Source organism: Aethalodelphis obliquidens, unplaced genomic scaffold (genome assembly GCF_003676395.1).
Source record: "Aethalodelphis obliquidens isolate GAN/ISIS:26980383/991018 unplaced genomic scaffold, ASM367639v1 scaffold27, whole genome shotgun sequence".
In the NCBI taxonomy this organism is placed as follows: domain Eukaryota; kingdom Metazoa; phylum Chordata; class Mammalia; order Artiodactyla; family Delphinidae; genus Aethalodelphis; species Aethalodelphis obliquidens.
Genome location: NW_020837971.1, coordinates 15,919,655 through 15,934,415, shown reverse-complemented (window position 1 = coordinate 15,934,415; position 14,761 = coordinate 15,919,655). Strand labels below are relative to the sequence as shown.

Sequence of the window (14,761 nt, the reverse complement as noted above, 5' to 3'; positions counted from 1 at the left end):
CGTATGTCATGGGAAGTAGCTGTCCCCCCACTTTGAGGGTCCTTAGGTTTATTTCCTAACCTCTGCCAGTGCCAGGCCACATAGGCTTTTATTCTGTGTGTGGGTATTTTATTTCTGTGTTTTCATAACCTTGATTATTTCACACAGGTAACGTACACACACGATTCAAAAGGCCATGCAGAGAAGATGTACGGGGAGGGCCAGGCCTCCTCCCACCCCTCCTATTACTTGGTGCTCATTGGCGGTATTCTGTGCATGTTCAAGTGTTTGTCAGATGTGAGCTTTACAGCTGCAGTAGGTGCTAGAGCGGGGAGGAAGCCTGTGGGTCAGGGACACGTGGGTATTGGGCCACCCTGTCCCCCGGACCTGTTTCAGGGGCTCAGCAGGCAAGCAGGCTGGCGTGGCCACTGGAGAGCTCCCGGGAGTGGGGGCCACAGGGCAGATCACCGTCTCCTGTCAGTGTGTTCTTAAAGAGAGCTCTTTTTCTCCTGGTGGTAAAGTGTCTGCATGTTGTAGGGAATTCGGACAATACCTAAAGATACAGAAAAGAAAATCAAACTGCTTGTGATCCTGCTACCCAGAGACAACCACAGAGGCTTAATGGACTTCCTTTTATACTTACACACACGTCTTTATGTGTGTGTTTTCTTAGAAGACTGAACCTGTACCATGCACAAAAGCTGCATGTCCTGTCAGTTCTATAGTATATTGAAAGCTTTCCTCGCATCACTGAAGCCCCTGTGCAGACGCTTGCGTCTGGTGGCATCCGCATCAGGCTTACTCTGACCACCCTGTGGCCAGGCTTTGGCCGTTCCCGTCTCCTTTGCCCCACCCTGCTTCCTCTGTGGCTCTAGGGCCCCACAGGGGCCCGCCATCCCTCCCCGGCCGCGTGAGCAGGTAGTTTGGGGCTGGCATCTGTTCTGATTGGTCAGTGCCCAGCCCTGCCCCTGACCTAAACTGCTGCAAGAAGTACCACAAACTGGGTGGCTTAGATCAACAGAAATAAATCTTCCCGTAGTTGTGCAGTCGTAAGTCCAGGATCAGGGTGTTGCGGGGCTGCATTCCCTTTGGGACTCTGGGTAGAACCTTTCCTTGCCTCTTCCAGCTTCTGGGGTGGCTGACAGCCCTCAGCGTCCCTTGACTTGTAGCTGCCTTGCCGTCGCCATGTGGCTGTCTTTTCCCCGAGTCTCTACACGTTGTCCCTCTGTGCGTGTGTCTTCGTGTCCGGATCTCTCTCCCTTTAAGGACACGGTCCCATTGGATCAGGGCCCACCCTAATGACCTCATTCTAACTGGATTACCTCTGTGTAGACCCTGTCTCCAAAGGAGGTGCTGAGAGTTAGGACTTCAGCGTATTAATTTTGGGGGACATGGTTCAGCCTGTAGCAGCCACCAGTTTACCAGCCCAGAGAGCCTGGGCTGTGATGGACGCCCAGCCTCAGATACAAGGTGTGTAAAGCATACCCACAGGAGGTAAACATGTTCTTGGCTTAAAACTTTTGCCAGAAAAAGTGCGTCCTCATTAACCACCGCTCCCAACTCCTCCTGACCAGAGGTGAGGGGCTGATGGGGTACATGTGTTCTTGACCCTTTTCTGGGTGTTTCCATCTGCACACATGCAGATGCTCACGGTGAGTGGAATCTCATCCGTCGGCCTCTCCCTCCAGGTGCATCTGCTGGGCTCTCCGAGGGCAGGAGAAGGTGGCCGAATGAATCTGTTTTGGGAGATGTCGTTCCTCATAGGTGTTGCCTCCTCCCCGACTAAGCTTCTGTCTTTAATTTAGATCTAAAACTCACTATGATGGACTCTACACTTATTTTTGTATGGTGTTCATACTATCATTAACACTGTTAAATTCTGTGGCAAGTATTTTATTGTATTTTATTTTTAACATCAGCTTCTTGGCCATGCCTGTTTGCATCTGTGCTGGGTTGGTAATGCGTGTACAGGAGGATTTGGCTGACTGGGTTTTTTCTAGGCTGTCTCTTAAGCACACTGCTCGCATCTTAGGAAAGCCTGCAGTTTAGTACATTGCCTTGGCTTTCATTTATTTACCGAGAGAAAATGGAGGCTGGTGTTGGATTAGGATTGAAGTTGAGCAGCTGTAGGCTGAACTTGTTTTGCCTTTTTTTTTTTTTTTTTTTTTTAAGAGATACGTCCTGCCAAGTAGTTTATGAGAAACCAGGCACCCACAAGCCCCAGGATTTTTTTTTTTTTTTTTTTGGCTGTGTTGGGTCTTCGTTGCTGCACACGGTCTTTCTTTAGTTGTGGTGAGCGGGGGCTACTCTTCGTTGTAGTACGCAGGCTTCTCACTGCGGTGGCTTCTCTTGTTGCGGAGCATGGGCTCCAGGTGTGTGGTCTTCAGTAGCTGCAGCACACGGGCTCGGTAGTTGCGGCACTCAGGCTCTAGGGTGTGCAGGCTTCAGTAGTTGTGGTGTGTGGGCTCAGTAGTTGTGGTTCTCAGGCTCTAGAGCGCAGGCTCAGTAGTTGTGGCGCACGGGCTTAGTTGCTCTGTGGCATGTGGGATCTTCCCGGACCAGGGCTCAAACCCGTGTCCCCTGCATCGGCAGGCAGATTCTTAACCACTGTGCCACCAGGGAAGTCCCCTCAGGATTTTATTAATGAGGCTCTTTGGTTTGTGGACTGGCCTGGTTTTTAAGCTTCATGAAGACCAGGAGGACCAGGCTGTGCCGTGGTCTGTGGTGGCGGATACTTTCCCTAACCTTAAGGGTGCTGCACTCAGGGTCTTCTCCTTGGCTTTTCTCTTTGTTCCTGTGACCTCCCAGGAAGCCCGAGCTGGGGGGTCAGAAACGAAATCGCCCAGAGAGAGGGAGAGTTTTAGATGCAAAACCAAGTGAGATTAGGTGAAAATTCTCACAACCTAGAGACAGTATGTACCTGGGTTCCCCTGTGGCCTTCCTGCCCTGTGTGTGGGCCTGGGCTGTCATCTTACTTCTTGTTCTTTCTCAGGAGGCAGGAGCAGTTCCAGAGAAACCCCGACAGCTACAATGGTGCTGTGCGTGAGAACTACGCTTGGTCCCAGGACTACACTGACCTGGAGCTCAAGGTGCCGGTGCCCAAGCACGTGGTGAAGGGCAAGCAGGTAACCTCGGGGGTTCTTCCCAGCTTCTCTGCTCAGCTTCTTTCCTTGGGGCTTAGGCTTCAGGCTGTGGGCTGCACTGGAGCTGGTCTCCCCGTTTTGCCACCAACACAAAACCGCTTCTTTTCTGCAGTCACAAGCCTGCCACCCCATATCCTCTTTAACCACGTCAAGTATGAGACCCAGCTCAGCCCCCTATGTGAATAGAACCTGAGCTTTGTTGTTGTTTTTTAATGACAGTATTTTCATATCATTTATTGCCTTTAGTCTCTGCAAAAGCACTACAGAGTAGGCAAAGCAATTATTGTTATACCCATTTCATAGATGGAGAAAGTGGAGTCCCAAGAGGCAAAGCAAAGAACTACAGGTTCTGTAGTGACAAGTGGACTTCCAGTCCTGTGCTCTGCGGAGTTGTAACATTTACAGCTTGAGTTGATTTCTCCATCTTAATGAGCTTGAGTGAGTAGAAATTTAATCTTTTAGCAGGAGAGAGATGTTTACTTGGGGACGTTGCTGAGAATAACATGATTGTAGCTCGTTGGAAATAGGTAGGCATCACTTTAAAGGAAAAACTCTCACGTGAAATGGGACATTGTTACTATAATCCGTAATATAAAAAATTCCGATATATGCCAGAAACTGTTTCCTTATTTCAGTCATAATGAGAAACTACAACGTGCAAAGTAAGTAGTATCTTTTATGTTTTATAGATGAGAAATTGAGGCCGAGAGAAGTTACTTGGTTATCCAGGTGACATGGAAAAGTCACCATGTGTCTCCATCACTCTTGCTGTGCCTGGGCCAGTGAGCACTGCCCGAATGTTTCTGAAGGAGTGAATGGCTGAATGGGTGCAGTGGTAAAGCCGTGGTTTGATTCACGTGTGTTTGCTTCTGAAGCTCATGCTCTTTTCCCTGTGTCCCACTCCTCACTTGATAAAGCGAAATAACTGCTGGCTTCTTTCAAAGAGAAGGTCCCAGAGCATGTAAAACAGAAGTTGAGTTTCATATGCATTTTCGAGAAACGATGCCCTGTAAAGTGGCTCCTGCTGGTCTGGGTACGTGTGTGTGTGGATCCAGGTTCTGGGCAGTGAGTGAGCCCCTCCAGGCCTCCCCTCCACCCCGCCCCCATCCTGAGGCCCATGCTGCTCCCTCCCTGGTTCCCTAGGCTCTACCTAAAACAGGCCTGTCCTGTGCAGGAGTCCGGGTGGGGCCCAGGGAAGCCTCTAAGAATACGGCTACTTTCTGCCAGTGTCAGACGAATGCAGTTCATTCTGCAGCACAGAAGACAGGAGCCGGACAGGAGCCCCTGAGCCTTCACGGCTCCACGTGGGTGTGCGCCAGGGTGTCATGGAGATGGTGGCTGCAGCAGCACTGTCTGCTCGTTCCTCCCTTTCTCCCTTTCCCACCCCATCCCAGGAGATCTCACCAGGGCTCAGTGACCGTGACCCAATGGACTTTAGGATCCAGGTCAGACCAGGTAACTAGGGGTCATCCCTACAGAGTGCTACTTTTGATGACTGTGTTCCCTCTGATTGTGGTGGGTCATAGTGGGTGCAGGCTGACCTTCCTTGTCAGAATAGTTTGTTCAGCATCCTTTAGAGTTTTAGTGGGTCAGGTGTTGATTTTCATTTTGATTTTTGGTAGGATTGCCTTGTGTGTAGGCGAATAAATTATGAAAAGCGTTGCTAACTATACTTCACTACTTGGCTAAAAATGTTACAGCTTCCTAGTCTAGTGTCTGTCTTCTAACTTCTCCATGAACTTCTGGAGCTTTCTCTGGAAGGACTTGTGTTAGGCCCAACCTAAAACTAGTTATTTTGGGGACTTCCCTGGTGGTCCAGTGGTTAGGACCCCGCGCTTTCACTGCCGGTGATGAGGGTTCAATCTCTGGTCGGGGAACTAAGATCCCGTAAGCTGCGCTGTGCGGCCAGAAAGAAAAAAAAACCAACTAGTTATTTTCTCTTTCTTTGACTTAAGAGACACAGGTTACCTGGCATCTCTTGCTGAACTTCCCACAGCCATCTGGGAAACCTTCCCATTGAAAACAGCATCTCAGATGTGCACCCTGGTCATGGGGTTGTCAGTCTCACGATGCTGCCCTGCCGTGAGCGGTGTGTTGTGAGGGGCCTGTCCTTCGTCTCATTGCGCTGAGGGACAGACCGTCATGCCTCAGTCATATCTATGCCTCCTAAATCCACTTGTTGTGACCTCTGGGAGGAGATGGCCTCGCTTTCACTGAGGATAACCCTGGGTTTTGCTCATTCCTGCATTAGACGTTTACTGACCACATGATGGTCCCCAAGACTCAAACAAGATCGCTGCTCTGGAGCTGACCTGCGTGGGGCTCAGCTGATGACAGCAGGTGCGCCAGTACAGTTCCAGGGTGTGGCGGGTGCCGTGTGGAGCATAAACAGGCTGTTGGCTCAACCAGCTCTGTGCAGCCGGGCACCCCTCGGGCCCTTCTTCCCAGCAGCCCTTCGAGGCGTTGCGGTGTGCACAGGGGGAAACGCGGAGACGGTGAGGGTCTCTCCAGGCTGGCTTGCTCTGGAGCCAGCGCTCCCACCACTCGCGGGGTGTGGATGAGCCTGGGTGTTTGTGACGCCGGGATTGGAAGAGGCATGTTCCCCGTAAGGCATTTATTTATCTAGTGTTGGCACTTTGTGACACCTGCTGACTTAATTTACACTAGTCTCCTACGTGGTTGCATTTTTTTTCTCCTTCAATAGTATTTTTCCCCATATCATTAAAAAATTGATGTATAATTGGCATATAATGTTATATTAGTTTCAGGTGTACAATATAATGGTTTGATATCTGTGTGTGCTGCGAAATGATCACCACAGTAAGTCTGGTTAACATGCTTACCATATTACAGAACTGTGTGTGTGTGATGAGAACTTCTAAGATTTACTCTCTAAGCAACTTTCAAATTCCAGGTCGCTTTTATACTGCAACCTTTGAAAAATGCATGGTCTCTCTAGTTCTTGGTGATCTAAAGAGTTTTAGGCATGCCTCACTTTAAACCTAGGGATAAGTTTATTTTGTATCTCTCGGCTTTTGCTGGCCTAAGGGTTTTTTCTGAGTTGCCACTTTTTTTCTGGGCTGGCTCCTTTCCAGCTCTTCCCTGCGGTACCTGTCACGGCTACCTGTCAGCAGTGTTTATTTTTGGTTTTTGTCTGTGGCACCTATCCGATAGCATCATGCTGGTAGCTGTGATTGTAGCGGCTCAGCTGATGATGTTGCAGTTGTTCTGGGTTTGTAGTTAGCTCTGTGTGTGAGGGGCCAGGGGTGTTGGGGGTAATGGGTAGATGTGGGAGCACTGAGGGTTAATGCAGGGGGGTCCTGGGCCCCCTCTTCTTCAGCTGTAGCTTGGTGCTTGAGGCCTCAGAACATTGCCCCTCCTTTACTCCTTGCCGATTTTTTCCCTGTGGAAAACGTTATTTGCCTCTCAAGGGTAGTGGGGGACAGATAAACGCATGTGCGTAACGCTTTAAGTTCAAGTGTTCTTATTTTACATGCGACTGTTTTTTTGTCTGTGTTGTTTTTATCATTTTGCTGGTGCATCTAACGGAAAACTTCTCGAAATGAAGCTTTGGTTTCATTCATCAGTGAAATGTAGTTAGGTCTTTGCTTCATCACGTTCTTTGTTCTGTCCGCTCTGCACGGGAAAAGCATCCGAGTTCCCCATTCTTTCCTCAGCGTAGCCATGGGGTAGGGAGAAGGAACTTTGCCATCAGGACGTCGTGTGTGTGATTGCTAATGTCAGCTGGGGCTGGTTATAAACCTGGCATTTCATTGAATCATAGGATTTTAATGCAGGAAAATTGAACTCCAGAGAGTTTTAGTCTGACTCTCATTTTGAAGATGAGAGAGCTCTCCTGGAGACATAAACCTCTAGGGCGCCACACTGTCCAGTGGGACGGTGGTGGAGCGGAGCGCAGGACCCGGCTCCCACCTCCACCCTGTCTGATCAGTTGTCTTTTGCGTGGAAAATGTCATGATATTGTTGCACACAGTCATGACTGGATGACATTGAGTGACAAGTGACTTACTTTCCTTCTCAGTATTCTCTTTCCTCTCGGAGATTGTGCATGGTCTTTACTGACGGATGAGGCCCTTCCTGCTGGCTGGTGGGCTCACGGCCATGCTGCATGCCATCTCTCGCCTCACCATGGGAACCTTCCAGAACAGCACCAAGGCCCCTGGGCATGTCTTGTACAGTGACGCTGTGCCCCAGAGCTTGATTCAGCTGTAGGAATTTGTGCTTAAAAGCTCTATTACACGGTGTTCCCTTCTTAGAAGGCGTTTAGAAAAAATGTAGGAAGACTCTTTTTTTATAGGAAACTTCCATAGCAGAAAAGGCTAATAGGCTGCATTTATCTGTTAAAAACTTGTTTTTGTTTGAATGCATAGGACATTTACCTGTTCAAAAGAATAAAATGTACAAGGAGAGGTTTCTTTCCTGCCTCTGCCCTTTTATCCTATACCAGCCCCCACCCCAACCTCAGAAATCACAGTACTAGTTCCTGGGATCTTTGGGCAGATGTTTCCTATGCATATGTTGTCAAGTTGTCAACTATGAATAAATAGCTTCGCAGCCCCACCTTCAGCACAGATGATGTGCGCCCCCCGCCCCGAGTTCCCTCTGTCGGCCCCACCAGGGCGGTTCTGGTCTCTGGTGTTTGCTGCCATGCCCCCAGGGCCTCAGCCGTGCCTGCCAGCCAGAGTGGCTGCCCGGGCCTCAGCCGTGCCTGCCAGCCAGAGTGGCTGCCCGGGAAAGTCTCAGGGGACCTAGGATTTCCCATGTCATCTGGCTCAGGCTGTCAGGACGCTGAGAGTGCAAGTGCCCTGAGCCCACCACCCCTTACACTCAGGGCTCTGGTCTCTGCTGCTCCTCCCGTCAGGCTGCTTTGCAGGTCCTTATTCCATTTTCATTACATCCCTTTGGATCAGTAGTTCATTACATCCCTTTGGATCAGTAGTTTCTTGTATAGTTTTTTGTTTTTCTGGAGTTTCTGGCTGTCTTTCTTTTTTTCTTGTCAAAAAATAGTACACTTTCATCATAATCTCAGAATTATTCAGACTCTCACTAGTACTGTGTATTGTCTAGAAATCACTTCCTGCAGACCCTCTCACCTCTGACTCCCATCCGGACTGATTACTTTCTAGTTCGGTTGTATAGCTTGCATCCTGGAACTTCTTTTCACTGCACTTCTAGGTTAAATTCACTGTGTTTTAGATCCTTGTTGGATCTTCCTCTTTTTTTCCCCTAGTTTTATTGAGATATATTTGACATGTAATGTTGTATTAATTTCAGGTGTACAGCATAATTATTTGGGATGTGTATATTTAGCAAAATGATTACCACAATAAGTTTAATTAACCTTCATCACCTCACATAGTTATAAATTTTTTCTCGTGATGAAAACTTTTAAGTTCTACTCTCTTAGCAACTTTCAAATGTTCCGTTTAGTATTGTTCATTACAGTCACCATGCTGTACATTAGATCCCCAGAACTTACTCATTTTATAAGTGGATTTTGACCCCCCTCCTCATCCAGGATCTTGCTCTGTTTTCATCCTCATTTTGTTGTGGTATAGGCTCAGGTAACTTTCTCGAAATGATGTGTAGTAATAAATGCAGTGTTCTTGAATGTCTTAAAATGCGGTTATTTTAAACTTCCGCTTATTTTGTGGTTTGAGTTTTTATAGAATTCTAACTTTAAAAAATACTCTCCTGGGAGTTTCCTGCTGGCGTAGTGGTTAGGAGCCTGGGCTTTCACTGCTGTGGCCCGGGTTCGATCCCTGGTCGGGGAACTGAGATCCTGCAAGCCGTGTAGTGTGGCCAAAAAAAAAAAATCTCCCCTAACAAGATTGAAGGCATTATTCTCCTGTCTTCTTACATCCACTGTTACTGCTTCTAGAAATGTCTTCCATTCCGGTTCTTTGTGAGTAAACTTTTTTCCTCCTATTTGGAACTTTTAAGACCTTATTTTAAGTACTCAGTCGTATGAAATGTCATGAGTTTGTGGAAGTCGTCTTTCATTCGTCCTGTTCAGCCCTCAGTGGGTCCTTTTAAACTGAAGCCATATTTTTCTTAAGCTCTGGAAAATTGTCTTGTTGCTGTCACAGTTTCTGGAATGCCAAACTGATTGCCTGGATTGGTTCCTGGCTCTACCTTGATTTCTTTGACTTTATCTTCCAGCTTTTCTGTTGAAAATATTATTTTCACTCTCTTTTTTTCTAAGCGTTTGTTTTGTCTAGTTCTGTTTTCATGTTTTATTCTGGTTCTATAGATACCGTATCTTCTCAGATCTCTCCGAGGGTATAAATTGGAAATATTTTAGAATTCCCTTTTTTCCTAATTAGCTCTGTAATCTTTACTTTTTTTTTTTTTAACCTAAGTCTGTCTTTTTGTGCTGCTGCTTTTTCTCATAGAATGCAATCCTTAGTTCCCTGTTAGTTTTTTTATTTTAAAAATATATTGGGAATTCCCTGGTGGTCCAGTGGTTAGGATTCCACACTTCCATTGCAGGGGGCACGGGTTCCATCCCTGGTCAGATCCCGCATGCTGCATGGTGCGGCAAAAAAGAAAAAAAAAAAATCTTCCCCATTCTTTGGAGTGTGGGATGAGGTTGATGGTTTTCTCCTTTACGTGTCTGAGGTCTGCCGCTCCCATCGCTGCTCACAGCTGAGGAGTTGACTGGCTGGCTTTGCCATGCAGTGTGTTGGGCTGGGTGTCCACCCAGTTCCCTCAGACTGCCGGCCAGTTTTTCTGGAGCAGGGCCCCCTGTAGCTCCGTGGCACACAGTGGGTTCTTATCCCTTCTCACGGGGTTTCCGCTGGCACGGCTGCCCGTGGACTGACTCAGCCGCTCTGCTTCCATGCTCCATACCTGCTAACTGCTGGCCAGAAGCGCCACTCGGCTGTGCTTGTCCCTGCTCCGTGCTGTCTCTCGCCACACACCTCTCCTTCCTCTCCATAGAGTTGTTGAAAGTTTCTCTGTCCTGGCCTCTCCCTTCATTCCCTGTGTTGTCTGGGGTTTTTCTCTGCGTGCTTTCTTCCTGTCATCTCTGTGGGTCATGGAGTTCAGGAGACGGCCGCCTGTTCCCAGAGTGACGTCTTGAACTGTGGAGCTCCTGGAAGCATCTCTGGTCTGGTTTCCCCTCGGTGCTTGGGTACATCCACTTTGTATAAGAGACGAGCGTTGTGAGAAGCTCACCCAGGTTTGGAAATTATCCTGTGACATAAAGTTGGCTGGAGGATTTTATTTGTTAAAGTGAGCTTGTTCCTGGGAGGCCAGGACTGGTGGAGCCTTGGTCCGCTCTGTCAGGTGTTCACCGCACATCCGAGTTCGTGGTCAGGGACGCGCGATTCGGCCAGCAATTGTCTGCATCTGTCTAGGAGTGCACTGGGCCGCTGTTGGGCAGCTGGGAGTGAAGTGAGTTGTGCCCGTGCCTTAGCAGAACCGAGTTAAGTGGTACATTCTCTCAGAAATTGGGTGCAATTGGAGCTGGGGCTCACAGGACCCCCCTGGGGCCTGCATGTGGACACGGTGTGTGCAGGCATCTCTCTCCTTTCCATCGCTTATTTATGGTTATTTAAAATACAGGTAGGTTATAGTATCAGATTCCACTGACAGGTGTAGACTCCAGTTTGAAAATTCTGTGACACTGAGGGTTTCTTTTCAAGTGCATTTAATAAGCACTTCGCAAGTGACATGGGAGGGCCATCTCCAGACTGTTTTGACGCCTTGACTGACACCACCCACCTGTGAGAAAGTCCTAATGCGGACATTATGCAAATACTATTATAAAAGATTTTTACGTTATAAAACGCAAAATTTAGAATTTAGAAGAAGTGGGGGAAAAATAAACCCGGAGTTCTGTTTTCTTTCCTCTCTGTTTACTGATCTGCTGAACGTCCTGGGGTCCACGTGCTTGGGATCCTGCTGGCCGGGGTACACACACGAAATAAGGCCCCCAGTCCAGCAGCTCCAGCGCTGTTGTGGAGACAGACGGTGAGAGCAGGGAGAGGGTGTTTCCAGCGAATGAGGAGATGGGAGAACAAAGACAAAATATAAAACCAGAGCACCTGGCCTCACCGTCCTGGGTGAAAGCTGAGCTGTGGCCACAGGTGGCACAGCAGCTCCTGGCAGGCAGCAGAGCCGGGCTCGCGGCTGCTCTGCCCCCCGGGCGTGTCCTCCAGGGCAGGGCTGCTGTCCACGCCAGACAGCAGGGTAGGCGTCGGGGGAGCACAGCCCCTGCTGCCGGCCCTGCTTGCCCTCTGCCCAGGGAGTTGGCCTCCCCTAACAGGAGTAGAGTTTGCGGCGGGAAACCAGCAGTTCCCACAAAGCCCCCTGCGTTACCGTTACGCGTATCGAGACATCTTCTAGTGCGTTTCCTTGAAGGAGATGATGATGCAGAGGCTGCTTCACGTGTGAATTGGATGGTATGGTTTTCGTCATTCAGAAAGCCTGATGACCTTCAGGCTGGTTTTGCATCTTGTTCTCCTGCAGTGTGTGGTCAGGCGCCTTAGAAACCTCTGTTCCCTCCCACCCTGGAGCACGCCGGCCACCACCTTCCCAGCGCGAGATGATTCTCCTCCGCTCTGTTCTAGGTCTCTGTGGCCCTCAGCAGCAGCTCCATCCGGGTGGCCGTGCTGGAGGAAAACGGGGAGCGCGTCCTCATGGAAGGAAAGTTCACCCACAAGATCAACACCGAGAGCTCCCTCTGGAGCCTTGAACCCGGGAAGTGCGTTTTGGTAAGTGTGGGCAGTGGTACTGTGAGGATGTTGATTTCTGCCAGCTGGGGAGTTTCCTCGGTGTTTTCCGAGCAGCTCGAAGGGCACCTTTGTGGGCCTCAGCTGACTGTCACTGCTGCATCTACAGCCTTGGCCTCTCGGCGTCCCACTGCTTGTTTCCTTGAGGTGGGGCCCGTGTCAACAACAAACGGAGGGGCGCTGGAGTGCAGTGTTTCTCACTGCTTCCTGTCCTGCCCATGCACAGACCGCATGCAGTGACCACGGAGGAGGTCCTGCTGGGGCATCGTCCCCAGAGCGCGGCTCTGCTCACACTGGACATGTCCCCTCAGTTCCAGAGGCTTCTGCTCTCCAGGGATTCAGTTACATCTACGGCAAAACCAAAGAAGTTAAAAATTAAAAGGCAGGTCGCTTTCATGAATGCCAGTCTGGGGGATGCAGAGTTACTAAATTCAAACAGACAGCCTATTTGACAAAGTGGGTCTCAACTGGCTAAGCTAGCCGAGGGTGCAAGATCCAAATGAAGGGGTACGTGTTCCAGTTACTAGAGTCTTCGGCGGCTCCATCCTCCCTTGTCAGAGCCTTGCACCTGGTCAGTGGGCAGCACCCAGGGAGGCTTCATACAGCGAAGAGAGGCTTCATACAGCGAAGGGAGACTATATATTTGGGTTCGTTCCTTTCCTCTTCCTTCCTGCTGGGATGCTTAACCAGGGTGTGGTGAAAGGGGTAAAGATGAAAAGAAAAATAGTAAGTCTTTGGGCACAAAAGACCTCAGAATTTTATATAGGCATGTTCTTTATATGTGCAAAGTGAGCCGTTTCTTCGTGATCCACTCTCTCTGGGAATAGGTGCCCATGGGCCTGCCTGCTTGGTCCTGACCGACAAGGCCCGCGGCACTCTCTTCTGGCTGCTCGCAGCTCGCAGACACACAAACCCGGTGGAGCGGAGAGCATTCCATCACTGCTGGGGAGGCTGGAGGTCTCGGCATGCCTGGGACCCCCGAGCACACACAGGCCCCTCTGTGTGACAGGAACACCCGGTGGCAGAGCGCCGGCCAAGTCTGCCCGAGTCTTGCTTAAACTGTGCTCTGTCGCACCTCCCCTGCCCTTCCGAGGTTTCTGCTTCTCGCCACTAGTGTGCAACAGTCATGATTTCCCCCTTATCACCCTGGGGTTCAGTCGCTCGTCTGTTCACCCCCGTGCCTCCCCACCCCCAGTGCCGCTCCCCAGACTACGGCCCATGCTCTTAACCACCAGTTCCATTTGCAGAATACCTTCATGGGCATGGTCTCATTTGCACCTCCCACGATTGTGGGGAGTAGGAAGCCAGGGTCTCATTATCCCCCCGCCTCCCGAGGTCACGCAGGCAGCCAGCGGGAGGCCGCGGCAGGCAGCCCACCCTCTCCCGGCACCGCTGTGATGGCTCAAGTGGTCACAGGGAGCGTGGACCCGTGATCCTGGGTGCCCCATTGTCCACGGATGCCGGGCCTCACTCCTCCTGTGTGGGGTTGATGGACCGCCCAGAGCTGTGCACGTAGAGCTCGTCCCGGCAGACAGCTGGTTGTGCTTTGCTCCCTCTGAGGGGTGCTTCTGTTGTCTTCAGCCCTGTTGTCTTCGAGTCCCCACCTGGGACGGAAAGACTGACCTCATTGCTGGACGCTGAAGGTCCACAGCCACTGTTTACACACAGGTCTGTCGGGGTTGTGATCAGGGTACCGAGGATTCCCTGTACTTGACGTGGCTTCTGCAGAGATGTGGTTGTTAAGCAGGTACCTCACTCTTGGGATTTTCGTTGCCAGAGGTGATGTTGACTTCTTCATGCCTGTTCCAGAGCCGTGTCACCTTTTTTGCGTGTTTTGTGCAACTTGCGTCTGAATACAGACGTGGCTCGTGGCCAGGGCAATAACTCCTTGTAATTATGGCCTCCATCTATTGGGTACACTTTGGCCCTGGCTCTGTGAGGTGCCTGGTGGTGCTGTTTCGTCTCTGCAAGCCTGTTGTACAAATCAGGATGCTGGCGCTCAGAGAGGGTGAAGAGCTTGCTCAGGGTGGAGCCAGACCCCAGACCCAGAAGCCTCCCGTTTCTCTCCTTCTCTAACTTTCAGCTGAAAGGCACCCAGGAGCGAGTAGGCGCGGGGAGGAGAGCTGGCAGCGGCGCAGCGTAGCTTGTGACCAACAGCCCCGGGCCAGCAGGGAGACTGGTGCGTCGCCTTCCCTGCTGACCTTGATGAGACGGCCTCGGTGTCCGGTCATGCTCCCAGGCCCCGTGGTCGTCCCAGGCCCTCCTCTGGTCCAGGGGGAGGCTTGTGCCCTGACTGCCTTTTATTTTTCCAGTTTGCTTTTGCCAAGCACCTGCTGCTCGAGGAGTTATAAAGAAGCAGAACGGGCTGCGGTGCACCTGTCACTGCCTGTGAGCATGGCTTCTGGCTGTTCTGCTCCTGCGTAACCCTGCGAGGTCCACGGAGACACCTCTCAGAATTGCAGGTGCTGGGCTGGTTCTTTCCCGAGGTTCCTTTGAGTGGCTTTCATCATCCGTGGATGGCATCACATTTCTAATGCTGCTCCACCACTTGTAGAAAAAGAAGAGGACTTAATTTAGAGCATCACGTCCTCTTCTGGAGCTTCCCTGCCAGCCCAGCCCCCTGCACACCTGGCGTGCACCTTCTCAGGAGTTGCGGGGATCCTGCCTGTCTCCGCCTTCCTCCTGACCACGGTCCTCGGGTACAGCCGATGCCAGTGTCTTAATGGAGACATTGCTGCTTATGGAGCTGAAGGCTGGGTGTGTTCTCAGTGTAATTATTTATTTACTGGTAACATTGAGGACCACGTATCTGAGATGATATTGTAGCTCAGTAAGCACATGGCTTTGATGTGTGAAGACCCTGGGGCCTTTGCTGACCAG

At 50.4% G+C, this 14,761-nt stretch overlaps 1 protein-coding gene across 1 annotated transcript in view; it reads left to right on the top strand.

Annotated features, from left to right (window-relative positions):
* The window catches only part of NUDCD3 (NudC domain containing 3), a 73,187-nt gene that overhangs the window by 46,415 nt on the left and 12,011 nt on the right, over nt 1-14,761 (top strand). The window contains exons 3-4 of the mRNA XM_027124024.1: nt 2,972-3,104; nt 11,720-11,863. Coding sequence (XP_026979825.1) covers nt 2,972-3,104; nt 11,720-11,863 — 277 coding nt within the window. The remainder of the gene's footprint in view (nt 1-2,971; nt 3,105-11,719; nt 11,864-14,761) is intronic.